This window comes from Zingiber officinale, chromosome 8A, assembly GCF_018446385.1.
Source record: "Zingiber officinale cultivar Zhangliang chromosome 8A, Zo_v1.1, whole genome shotgun sequence".
Classification (NCBI taxonomy): domain Eukaryota; kingdom Viridiplantae; phylum Streptophyta; class Magnoliopsida; order Zingiberales; family Zingiberaceae; genus Zingiber; species Zingiber officinale.
Genome location: NC_056000.1, coordinates 8,285,044 through 8,297,448, shown reverse-complemented (window position 1 = coordinate 8,297,448; position 12,405 = coordinate 8,285,044). Strand labels below are relative to the sequence as shown.

Here is a 12,405-nt window from a genome sequence, read left to right as displayed (position 1 = left end):
ATTACATACTCGAGTCTTTTATCTCTTTATATGTTATTTTTATTTAATTAATTAGTGTGTCGTTGCTAGCAAGTTAGCAAGAGAAAAACTTTAACTTTTGATTGCATGTTATTCACACCCTCTAATCGGTCCACCGATCATAACACCAACCACCGACTCCGTCCAGGAATCGACTTCAGATCCCGGCATCCTCTTTGTCTCTGCCTTAATCACCTACTTTGTCTATCCTTAAGGACACTCAAGATCGACCTCATTTCCTCATTCATGGATCATGCCCACACCCTACGTTGGCTCACTAACAACAAACACGAATATTCTAAAACACATGCCACCGGGTGAATGGAGAAATGGTTATGTGGTTGTTAAATCTAATCTCCTAGATGTCCTTCTTCAAACACGTGAAAAATAGTGAATGGAGAGGCAACTAACGACGGTCAAATATGTTGGACCGCTGCGGCCGGCTAGAAGGAGGGTTGAATAGTCTGTAAAAATAAAAACAACCCTTCTCGACGTTTCTTAAACTAACACTTGCATAAATTATAAAAGCGATAAACAAAAGCAGAAAGGAGAGGCACAAGATGTTTACTTGGTTACAACCGGGGAGATTATTAATCCAAGGAAAAGAACACACTAGAATATCTCCTTCAGGCGGAGAAGCCTCTTACAATGAAAGCGCAAAAAGAAAGAAGTTAAACTCTAAAGGAAGCACACAGGTGTTGGAATTACAATTCTTAAGTTGATCAAAAGCTTCTGGACAAATGTTGTATTTATAGCCTCGGTCAGGACGCCCCGAAGGGGTTCCGGGCACCCTGAGGGGATAAAACTTTATCCCCAACGCAACAGATCGCGCTTGACGCGATCCGGTCAAAAATCCTCTTCTGGGCGCCCGGAATGGTTCCGAGCGCCCAGAATGGTTTCGAGCGCCCAGACAGTCCGGGCGCCCAGAATGGATCCGGGCGCCCTGACCACTAAGTCAACCAAGTTGACTTTCGGGTCTGGGCCTTCTACTCCGGTGTTGCTCGCCTCGGTCCGGGTCTTCCACTCCGGCTCCGCTTGCTTGGGTGATCTTTGCCATCCGGAATAGGGCTCACCCGAACCCAACTTTCGGTCTTCATGAGCAAGCTTCTGCTCTGGCTTCTCGTCCCTCGGAATCGTCGCATGCTTCCTTCTCGTCCGCCAGCGTACTCATCCGCAGTTTTCATCCCTCGGTCGCACCCTGTGCCGACCTTCTCGTTAGCTGCGTCTCTTGCTCTACGAGCATTCTTCCGCTCCAGCTTCTCGTCCCTCGAAACCACCACACGCTTCCTTCTCGTCCGTCGGTGTACTCTTCCGCAGCACCTCATCCCTTGGAAGTACCGCATGTCGTCCTTCTCGCTAGCTGCGTCTTCCGCTCGAGTACCTGTGTTCCTAAGCTCCTACACACTTAGACACAAGATTAAAAACCGGCGGGACCCCCGCCTAACTTAACTTGTTGATCATACCAAAACAACCTTGGGGTTCCAACAATCTCCCCCTTTTTGATGTGAGCAACCCAAGTTAAGATAGGGTAAATAGACATAAAAAATAAACTAACTAATTTTGCAATAAAGTGTAAAAAGATAGAAAATTTAAAGTTTGGTCTACCTCCCCCTAGATTTATATTTTTCCTTCTCCCCCTTTGATCACATAAAAAAATGGGGTTCCGAAAAAATCTAAGGGTTAAAAAAAAATTTCTAAGTTTCCTAACAAAAATTCTAAGTTAAATAAATTCTAAATTAGAGAATTTGTAATAATTTTAAGCAAAAAAAAAATGTTCTAAGTTAAAAAAAACTTTAAGTAAGAGAATTTTAAAAAAATTCTAACTTAAGAAATTTTACAAAAATATTTTTGAAAAATTTTCTAAGTAAAGATTTAAGCATAAATTTGTAATTTCAGATGAACTTTTAACTTAGGCAATTTTAGTTTTATGCAAAAAGAAAATTCTAAGAAAAAAATTTTGAAAGAAATGTTAAAAAAAAAATTTTAAGCATTATTAAATTTCAACCTTAATGCTTTATCAGAAAGTTAATTAAATATTTTATTTCAATATTTTGGCTTCCAGGTCGTGGCGAGACACTAGGCCTTCTTGGTTATTGGAGCAACAATCACTTCCTTAGACAAAGCTTCATAATGAAACTCACTGTTTAATTTTCTCGCTGAAAGCTCTAAATCTAATTAGTTCAAGTTCAAGTCAGATAAGACTTTGGAATCCAATATAGGTTCCAGCCTACTGATTGACTAAAAATTTCTTAGGGATATATCTTTTTCAAATGTTTCTAATTTATCCCTTATGATATCTAAAATACCAATTTAAATTATTAAATCTTCTAAAATTTGTATTAGATGAGCATGCATGATTTTTCAAGTTTTCTACTTGAATTTTCATATTTACATTTTATGATTTCAATTTTTCATTTTCTAATTTTGATTTGTCTAAATCTTCTAGAGGGCAAGATTTAGCTAGTATTAGTTTTAAATTTTTATTTTATTTTTCTAATTTACAGCAATCTTTTGTTAACAATTTAACGAATTTAAAGAGTTTATCGGGAGGAAGAGATCGTACCTGACTTACCTTGTCGATCTCGTTATCCGTGTCTCCCCCTGAATTGTTGTTTTCTTCCGACGTAGCTCCCCCTTCATCGATGCTCTCGATGCTCATTTCGGAGCTTGAATCACAATCGTCGTCTTGATGACTCGCCATTAATGCGAGCCGGTAGAACGCCTCGACTTCCGATTCGGACGACGTATCATCCCACGTTGTTTTTAGGACCTTGCGCTTTTGGACAGGCTTCTTACCTTTATCCTTGTCCTTGTTCTTTAGCTTGGGGCAGTTGTCCTTGACGTGCCATTCTTCGTCGCAATGGTAACAACGGATCATTCTTTTCTTTTTACCCTGCGGATGGTTAGAGGTTCTAGATTTACAAAGTTTTTAAAATTGTCTTACCATCATTACCATTTCCTCGTCGTCGAGAGAAGACTCCAACTCAGGTTCGTCTCTCGATGTTTTGAGGGCGACGTTGTGTTTGGGCTCCTTCAAACCTGCACATCTTGATTCATGCACTTCAAATGTCGAGAATAATTCTTCTAATGTAATTTTTTCTAAATCTTTTGAAATATAAACGACATCTACTAGTGATACCCATTTTGAATTTCTCGAAAAAGAATTTAATGCATACCTTAGCGAATTTCGGTTACTTACCTTTTCTCTGAGATTCGACAGTCCGGTGATGATTTCTTTAATTCTTGAGTGCAGATGCACAACTGTCTCGTCATCCCCAAGTCGCAGGCTGGTGAGCTGATTACGAAGTAGATCCCGTCTAGCGAGCTTGGCTTCGGACGTTCCCTCGTGCAGCTCAAGGAACTTCTCCCAAAGTTCCTTTGCCGAGTCGTAGTTCTCGATCCGGTTGACTTCTTGTGGTGGGAGAACGCTTAGCAGATGGTACTCTGCTTTGTCGTTCGTCACGTAGTCGGCTTGCTCCTTTTTCGTCCATTGATATTTTTCTTTGCCCTCTGGAGCTACAAAACCAAATTCCATTATTAGAATTAACTCAAAATCTGTTGTAAAAAAGACCTGCATTTGCTTTTTCCAGGTAACGAAATCCCCTTCGAACTTCGGCTGGTAGATGCTCGGTCCGACCATCGTCTTTTCTTCGATCGACGGTTAGTCCTCCTGAAGTGCCTTGGCTCTGATACCACTTGTTGGACCGCTGCGACCGGCTAGAAGGGGGGGTTGAATAGCCTGTAAAAATAAAAACAACCCTTCTCGACTTTTCTTAAACTAACACTTGCATAAATTATAAAAGCGATAAACAAAAGCAAAAAGGAGAGGCACAAGATGTTTACTTGGTTACAACCGGGGAGGTTGTTAATCCAAGAAATGAAACACACTAGAATATCTTCTTCATGCGGAGAAGCCTCTTACAGTAATGAAAGCGCAAAAAGAAAGAAGCTAAACTCTAAAGGAAGCACACAAGTGTTGGAATTACAATTCTTGAATTGATCAAAAGCTTCTGGACCAAGGCTATATTTATAGCCTTGGTCAGAGCGCCCCAAAGGGGTTCCGAGCGCTCTGGGGGATAAAACTTTATCCCCAAAACAACGGATCGCGCTTAACGCGATTCGGTCAAAAATCCTCTTCCGGGCACCCGGAATGGTTCCCGACGCACGAACCACTAAGTCAACCAGATTGACTTTCGGGTCCGAGCCTTCTGCTCCGGTGCTACTTGCCTCGGTTCGGGTCTTCTGCTCCGGCTCCGCTTGTTTGGATGATTTCTGCCATCCGGAATAGGGCTCACCCGAACCCAACTTCCGATCTTCTCGAGCATCCTTTCGCTCCGGCTTCTCGTCCCTCATAATCGTCGCGTGCTTTTTTTTCATCCGCCAGCGTACTCATCCGTAGTCTTCGTCCCTCGGTCACACCCCGTGCCGACCTTCCCGCTAGATGTGTCTTTTGTTCTACGAGCATTATTCCGCTCCGACTTCTCGTCCCTCGGAACCACTGCACGCTTCCTTATCGTCCGTCGGTGTATTCTTCGGTAGCGCCTCGTCCCTCGGACGCACCACGTGTCGTCCTTCTCGCTAGCTGCGTCTTCCGCTCGACTACCTGTGCTCCTAAGCTCCTGCACACTTAGACACATGGTTAAAAATCGACAGGACCTAACTTATAACTTGTTGATCATACCAAAACAACCTTGGGGTTCCAATAAAATATAATTCCCTTACTTGCTCGTATGAGGATAATGAAGAAGAATGGAGCATCTGACACATGAAGATGTTCTTCTAACAGCTATATAAACTCAAGAGGTGGTAAATGCAGGGGTTGTCTCTTTCTAACACTTTCTTTGATTACATTAAACTCTCGCACTTTCTTCTCCATTAGCTTTATACCTCAAATAAACCCTAACATGAGCATCGGAATAATTTGCCGGGATATCTTTCTGGTGTCATTCTAATTCTCTATTGGAGTATGTTTTAAATCTTCCTCATTCTCTTTACCGACGATCTCTAACAAGCGCATATGTCAATTTATTCATTGACTGATGACTTCATCATCGACAATATTTGACCAGAACATTCATAGTATATATATATATATATATATATATATTTTGAGTTTTGAAGTTCATTGCCATGCAGTTTTGTTGAACATGTCGGCTATCAGTATCAACTGCAATTAGTTGCTGACCTTGCCATTGTAAATTCTCTTGCAGTATAATTGGCATTTATCAACACGTGAAACACCGATCTGTTTATTTCGTGCGTATCTTCTCCGTATCTAGCTCTGACTCAAACCACCATTATCTATTCATATCCAATAGTCAGAACTCAACTTGACTGATAATCAAATTAGATGAAAATCTGATATGCAAAACTGGTTGGTCTCTTCTTTTTTTCTTTTTTTTTTTTTTCTATTTTTTGTTAATTATTTGCATATCTTGCTATGAGTTATCCTTCCATATATTCTTAAATAAATTTCTTAGGGTATTCATGTCAATTTCTCTATCATTATATTTAAAATTTAAAATAAATAATTCACTTTTTGAAATTTAGATAGTCACTATTCACTACACACTACATGAATTATCCTAAAATTTCTATTAACTTCACATTTTTATTATTTTTTTATATTTTTTTATTATTATATTTATGGTAGCAAAAGACGAATACACTCACCTCCAGTGTCCCCGTCAATCCGTCTCAGTTTATAGAATGAGTAGGAGAGAGATTGAAAAGAATAACTAAAAGGAGAGAAATTAAAAAGAAATATTATTTTACATTTAGGATAGAGATTTCATTCTTTATATTTAAAGAATCATTATTCATCAAATTAATAAATAGGATATGATCTCCTGCAAAGATTTTTTAATTATTTTATCTAAAATTTAAGATTAAATATTTAGATAGGATAATTAATAATGAATGCTCTTAGTTATTTTTCTTGAGATTAGTATACTTGCTCATGTATAGGATTTAGACCAGAACAACAGGCAATTAAGCTCAATAATGAACTGATTACGTATCTGCATGGCCAATTTGTATCACCAGTGTGACCTGTGCGATGACCTTCGAGATGCAACGAAATTGGTAACTCTTGAAAATGAGAGCTCGGGTGAAGGAAATTAAGGCAATGGAAGACTTCATAGCGAGATGGATAGTTTTGTTATCTATATCAAGGGAAAATGAAGATCAAAGTCTTCTCTATAGATAAAATTTTACCTTTCTGGTATATATATGGAGTCAACATGTACATGATCTAGATGCAGTAATATAATTATTAAGAGTTAAGAGAGTAACAGTAGGATTATAAAAGCTCTATCAATGTGTGAATCTTTCCCAAAGCTATATATACTTCATGATTGGATGGGTGGAGTCAGCTTCAAAAACTTGGTTTTCATTATATAATTCTGCACAATGACCTGGGAAATATTTTGAATCGTTGATTAATTAGCCGAATGGACAAGTGAATCAATCAATAGTAAGTCAATCAAACAATACCTCATCTTGATTACGTGTGATTAGCTTAATTGAATTCGCTAATGCCATACAGGTCTCTTCGATTTGTCTACTAGCTAACCAATTAACAATTCATTTACTACCTTGGTCCTAGTCTTTGTTTAGTTGTACTTATTAGCAAAGGTCTTCAATAATATCACTCTTGTCAACTTTCTATTGATTTGCATTGATAGCAATAGCTTATTTCGTCCCTCAAATGAGAGATTTGATCCTTAAGAAACTAATTAAAAGGTCCGGATGAGATATATATATAGAGAATAATTAGCTTGAGAATCAGCTCATGAAACACGGCTAGTAGAAGTACTTTAATTTTAATTTAGAGGCTCATCGTCATCTTTTCATGAGTTTTTTAGTATTTTAAAATTTTTATTTGGAAATATGTTCTATCCTTGATTTTGTAATTTTCTTGGATCAAAACTTACATCAATTTATATACAAATAAAAATTATCTACTTAAAAAAATTATAATTTTATAACTAAACATTATGATTTTTTTTACAAATTTCAATTTTATAATAGTAAAGTTTGAATTTAGATTTTGGAAAAAATAATATTCAGATTTTAACAAATTAAAATTATAAATTTCAAATTTATAAAAAAATATATGAACTGATTTTTATACTAAACTTCGACCTTTTCAACAAATTATAATTTTGTAATATCAAAAATTGAATTTTGATGTTGTAAAATTAATATCCAGATTTCATAGAGTCTAAGTTTGTCATATTCTAAATTTATATTTTTGTTATATTTTTTAAAAAGATTTAATAAATAAGGGCAAAATAGGCCCTTTTTTTTTGCAAATTTAGTGCACTCTGTCTGTATGAACTCCGCCATGGTCAATGGAACAAAAATTCAATCACCAAAAATAAAATAATAAAACTAATAACATATTTTATGAATAATATAATTTTACCCAGTAGTAAATTCAAAGTGACGCCACAGCGTTGTGTTTCATCTTCTACAGGGCTCTACATTAATTAGCAGCCAACAAAAGGGAATCAAATGTATATTTTTTTAAGGTGTGAAAAAAAAATTAAATTCCAATTATTTACCCAAAAAAAAGTAATTTTGATTGGCACGCATTGAAAAAGAATAATTGAGGTTTAACTGCGTTCCCATTTTATATATATAAATATATATTTATCTAAATATCTCACACCTCTCACGCGATCGTTTCTCTAATATTTCTAGAACATGCAGCATATTTAATCCTTTTTTTATTTAAAGTGCTTTGTGAGGGAGCTACACGTTTCAACTCTAATTCCTCTTGGAATTCCACCATATCAATTAATACTTGCATCTTTTGAATCTCGATCTCTCTCTCTATAAATACGATCGGAGCATACTGAAAGTTGGTACAGTCCAGCAATCGATTGAGAGTAAAAAGAGATATAGCTAGGGAAGATGAGAACAGAGCTTGAGATGGAGGAGGAGGAGGACGACGTGATGCTCCCTGGATTCCGCTTCCACCCGACGGACGAAGAGCTCGTCGGCTTCTACCTCCGCCGGAAGGTGGAGAAGATGCCGCTCAGTATCGAGATCATCAAGGAGATGGACGTTTACAGGCACGAGCCTTGGGAATTGCCAAGTAATAATTTAATTGATTGGTTAATTAGTTAATAATTGCACACTGGTGTGCATGCGAAATTTAAACTTGATGATCGAATTTCAGATTTTATGATTACGGCGGGGGAGAAGGAATGGTACTTCTTCTGCCGGAGAGGGAGGAAGTACCGGAACAGCGTCCGGCCGAACCGGGTCACCGGCTGCGGCTTCTGGAAAGCCACAGGAATCGACCGGCCGATCCACGCCTCCGGCCGCTGCATCGGCCTCAAGAAGTCGCTGGTTTACTACCGCGGCCAGGCTGGGAAAGGCACGAAGACCGACTGGATGATGCACGAGTTCCGCCTTCCCACTAGCGGAATGTCCGACGCCGGCGACACCGCCACCGCCTCCGCCTCCTCCAAGACCGCTGCCAACCTCCAAGAAGCGGTAAGCTTATACTTGAATTATTCCTTACGTGGTTGCATGCATTTATGGAATGCAATTAAGATGTTTGAAAATTTTGCGTATACACAAACTCCAATGACTTTAAATTCCTTCTCAATATAACAGTAAATCTTGTTTAATTCAAGCTTTAATTTGCTTCTAATTTCGTAACAAATGCGGCTCATAATTAATTATACACTTTGTTTAATTTCCAGGAAGTTTGGACGATCTGCAGAATCTTCAAGAGAAGCTCTTCTTACAAGAAGCAACCGAACAGCTACAAGACATCGACGCCGACGAAGTCGCCGCCGGAGTCCAGCATCGTCACCAATTGCTTCGAGTCCATCGACGACTACATGTGCTGCACCTCCTCCGGCGGCTCGGCGAAGGAGCTGCAACTCCTTCAACGTCAAAACCACAGCGTCCTCCACGGGAACCTGAGCGGCGCCCCCGGCCAAGGCGCCCAATCTATCTTTCCGGCGCCGGCGAGGTCGGATATTAACAATCCGGAGATGAGCCTGAGCCCGAGCTCGAATGACTTCATGAGAGATAGCATCTGGGACGAGCTGGGCAGGATCTCGGAGTTCCTAGCGGATGACGGAATATTCCCATTCAACGACTGTGGATACGCGTCGTCGTCGCACGCCCTTGAGATCGAAAACACGTTCTAATAATTTGCCGGAGATTAAAATTTGAAAAAGAAAAATAATTCAGCTAGACTTTGTTTTTCCCATCTTGCTAAATTTTATCAGTTTATATTATATATAGATAGAAAAGATGGAGCGTCCTGTCAATCAGATGAAATCCAGCGGCTCAGTTGTGATTCGGAAAACAAATAATCTCAAACTTGGTTTAATTTTTGCCTGGAAAGGTCAACATTAATTGTACTTCGTAATTTTGATGGTCAATTTTCTGCTTTGAAGACATGGTCAGCATCAAAGTCAACCTGGTGAATAATTAATCAGCATAGATCATCAGGGAAGAGAAGCTAGACTGGTATCTTGTCGCCACAGGCCGAACTCAGTCTAAGAAATACAGCATGAAATGAAGCTTCCTGTTTGAAAGAGCTAGCTAGCTTGTAGGTTTTTGTAACAAACACTACAAAACTCTATAGAAAATTACAGTTTCTCTGCCAAATTTATATGTGCCATGGACTAGACTTTTGCAGGGAGTTCGACGACAATAATTTTGTGAGCATGTGGACGCATTGAAGACGTGCGTGTTACAATTAATTAGGTTACAGTAGATATTCCATGAGAGGAAGGTTCTGACTTGTATAACACGGTCTCTTTTAAAATATAACATTCTTGCTTCTACTGAATACCCTATCTGAAATGGCCCCGAGGAGTATCAAGAGATTTACAGTTGAAGAAATATTTAAGGCTTCGAGGGCCACCAGATTTAATTATGTTATCTTAATCAAAGGTGAATTAAGGCAGATTTGCATCAAAGATAAGATTTCACCCAATATAATGACCTTTTTTATATGGGATCAGATGACTCATAATACATTTGACACATGTTGAAAATAAATCTTCTCCTTGAAATATCAACAGTGTGAAGCAGACTTCAAGAATAAAAAAAGAGGTTATTGTTGTTTGGCGCCACGTGTAAATAATTAATAGGTTAATTGATTTAATGTTGGGATCTAGAAGGGTAATAGCTCAGTCAACTCTTTATTAACCTATGTTTTCTTTTTCAATTATTTCCTAAATGTAAATGCACCTCCAATTTCTTGGTTTATAATAATAATAATAATAAACATTGCTTTTAGATCAATTCGACCGTTGGAGCGTTGCGTGCGAATCGCAATTCGACCGTTAGAATCCCTCAAACCAAATATGAACGTTCGAATCACTTTCTATTCAAATCCCAAATCTTCTCCTTTCTTCTCCGGCACTTTCTCTCCATTTGAGAGCTCGAGCCTCGAAGAATCCGAGAAGAAATTCGATCGAAACGATGACCGACGGTGAAGGAAGCATTGATAAATTGGCATTGATTCTCCGCCACCCGCTCCACCAGATCGCTGAGAGCGCTACTCACAAGCTCCTCCTAAAGCAGTGGATCAAGGAGGAGGACCTCGTAGCCCGGCGCGTCGCTCTCCGGGAGTCACGCGTCGACTCCGTCCGCCGAGAGATCTCCGGTCTCTACTGCGCCTTCTTCGTTTTCCACTCCCTAATCCTGCTCCTCCTCTACTCATCCGCCGTGGCGTCTCCCTCCTCGGCGTGCCGCCGCTCCTGGATCCCCTGCCTCTGCTCCCTCCTCTGCTCCATGGCGCTCGTCTGGGCCGTCCGCTACAAGACTGACACGGAGTGCATGCTGGAGCGGCTGCTGGAGAGGGAGCGGGAGGACGGCGTGCTGCTGGCCAAATGCGTGGAGGAGCTGAAGCGGAAGGGGGCGGAATTCGACCTGCTCAAGGAGGTGGACGCGCTGAGGCGGGCCAAGAGCCTGCGCATCGAGGCCAAGGAGGGCGGCGCCAAGGTGCGCAAGTGGTCGACTCGCGATCTTGCCACCATGGTTCTCCTCGCGCTCTCCTGCTGCGTGTTAGGCCTCACCAGGTTCGTGCTCTGTCATTAGGCATGCAGCGATCTCTATCAAAAAAACTTCTTTGGCCCCATTTTCATATATAAAAAACAAGTGATTTCGGGATTTTTTTTTTTTTTGATGGAATTGATTGCAGAATGATGCTCGTTCTGCTGTTATCGTACTCTTGTTCTGTACTGCGATTTCAACCTCAAATGGTGAGGTTTTTGTTAATAAGATTATTGATTCAAGTATTACTTCGGAATTATGAGGAAAAGATTGTGAATTGCCACTTTTTTCCTGTTAATACTAATATTCATCTGCAGTCATAAATATATATAATGAATCCTTCATTAAATTTTATAATGTTCGATCTACCAAAATTCTAGTAGCGGCAACACCAAAATACTAGTATTTTTTTTAATTCACAAAAAGAATTCTAAAACGAAATAGTTGGTTAAGTAAAGCTTACGAGAAAGTTTTAAAAAGAGCGGTGGGTGAAGAAAGATTTCTTCGGGTATCGTAGCCATCGAGGAGGTACGGTTTCCACGACACTCTCGAATTTTATTTTATTTTATTTATTTTTGCTTAATTTAATTTCCTCACGACACTCGTGGCAGGTAGATTCTAAGAAATTTTACTTCCTAAATTTTTAATTTTTTTTTCCTAAAACTTCCGTTTCATTTTTAAAATCAGCATTTTAAACATTGGAATCTACTTGAGAATAATTAAAATAGAAACAGACGTCGTCCTCCATGGGCACGCCAGGTTTCATATGGAGAAAAGTTTTCGAGATCGTTTAACAAACTCTATAATTAAAATTGTAGACCACTTCATTTAGATTGAGACATGAATTGGGATTAATTAAACCACAACAAGATTAAGCTATCACATTCTCCTACCAAAAGAAACCCTCCCCGACTAATTAATAGTCATTAGGCTTAGTCGATCGATCACTTGACTACAATTTGTTGACCTAGTTTCCTGTAAGGCTTTGATGCTTGTATTAATGTCGCAAATACTCGTGAGAAACTTTTTTGTCTTAATGATTCAGTATCCATCTCAACTACTACACCGATGATCATGTTGATAATTAATTAGGGAAGTGCGTGAAAGAGTAGAAAACTAGAAAGGATTTGGAGTGTGTTCGACTACCACTGTTAGGCATTCGCTGGCCGATGAGCATGAGTGCGAGGACACATGGGCAATCTTCCGGGGTAGCAATGGGCGTTCCAAATCAGTGGACGTAGTTATCTTCGCAACTACTTGCAAGCCAGCTAAAGTGTTTTATTTAATTACGATAGATCATGATCGATCGATCGATCAAAGAGAAAACTTACGGACAACCGTACAACATCC

At 39.4% G+C, this 12,405-nt stretch overlaps 2 protein-coding genes across 2 annotated transcripts; both read left to right on the top strand.

The window, feature by feature from the left end:
- The first annotated feature begins 7,907 nt into the window (after positions 1-7,907).
- Positions 7,908-9,660, top strand: LOC122011639 (transcription factor JUNGBRUNNEN 1-like). The gene is made up of 3 exons (XM_042568017.1): positions 7,908-8,122; positions 8,207-8,526; positions 8,739-9,660. The coding sequence occupies exons 1-3, from the start codon at positions 7,939-7,941 to the stop codon at positions 9,192-9,194; spliced, it is 960 nt and encodes a 319-aa protein (XP_042423951.1). The 5' UTR covers positions 7,908-7,938; the 3' UTR covers positions 9,195-9,660.
- A 747-nt stretch (positions 9,661-10,407) lies between these two features.
- Positions 10,408-11,303, top strand: LOC122011584. The gene has a single exon (XM_042567967.1). The coding sequence runs from the start codon at positions 10,483-10,485 to the stop codon at positions 11,098-11,100; it is 618 nt and encodes a 205-aa protein (XP_042423901.1). The 5' UTR covers positions 10,408-10,482; the 3' UTR covers positions 11,101-11,303.
- The last annotated feature ends 1,102 nt before the right edge of the window (positions 11,304-12,405 follow it).

Bases quoted from the DNA above. Each gene is read 5' to 3' on its own strand.
- LOC122011584 (XM_042567967.1), top strand. From the start codon at position 10,483: ATGACCGACGGTGAAGGAAGCATTGATAAATTGGCATTGATTCTCCGC.
- LOC122011639 (XM_042568017.1), top strand. From the start codon at position 7,939: ATGAGAACAGAGCTTGAGATGGAGGAGGAGGAGGACGACGTGATGCTC. The intron at 8,123-8,206 runs GTAATAATTTAA...ATCGAATTTCAG, and splicing joins CGAGCCTTGGGAATTGCCAA to ATTTTATGATTACGGCGGGG. The intron at 8,527-8,738 runs GTAAGCTTATAC...TTTAATTTCCAG, and splicing joins CTGCCAACCTCCAAGAAGCG to GAAGTTTGGACGATCTGCAG.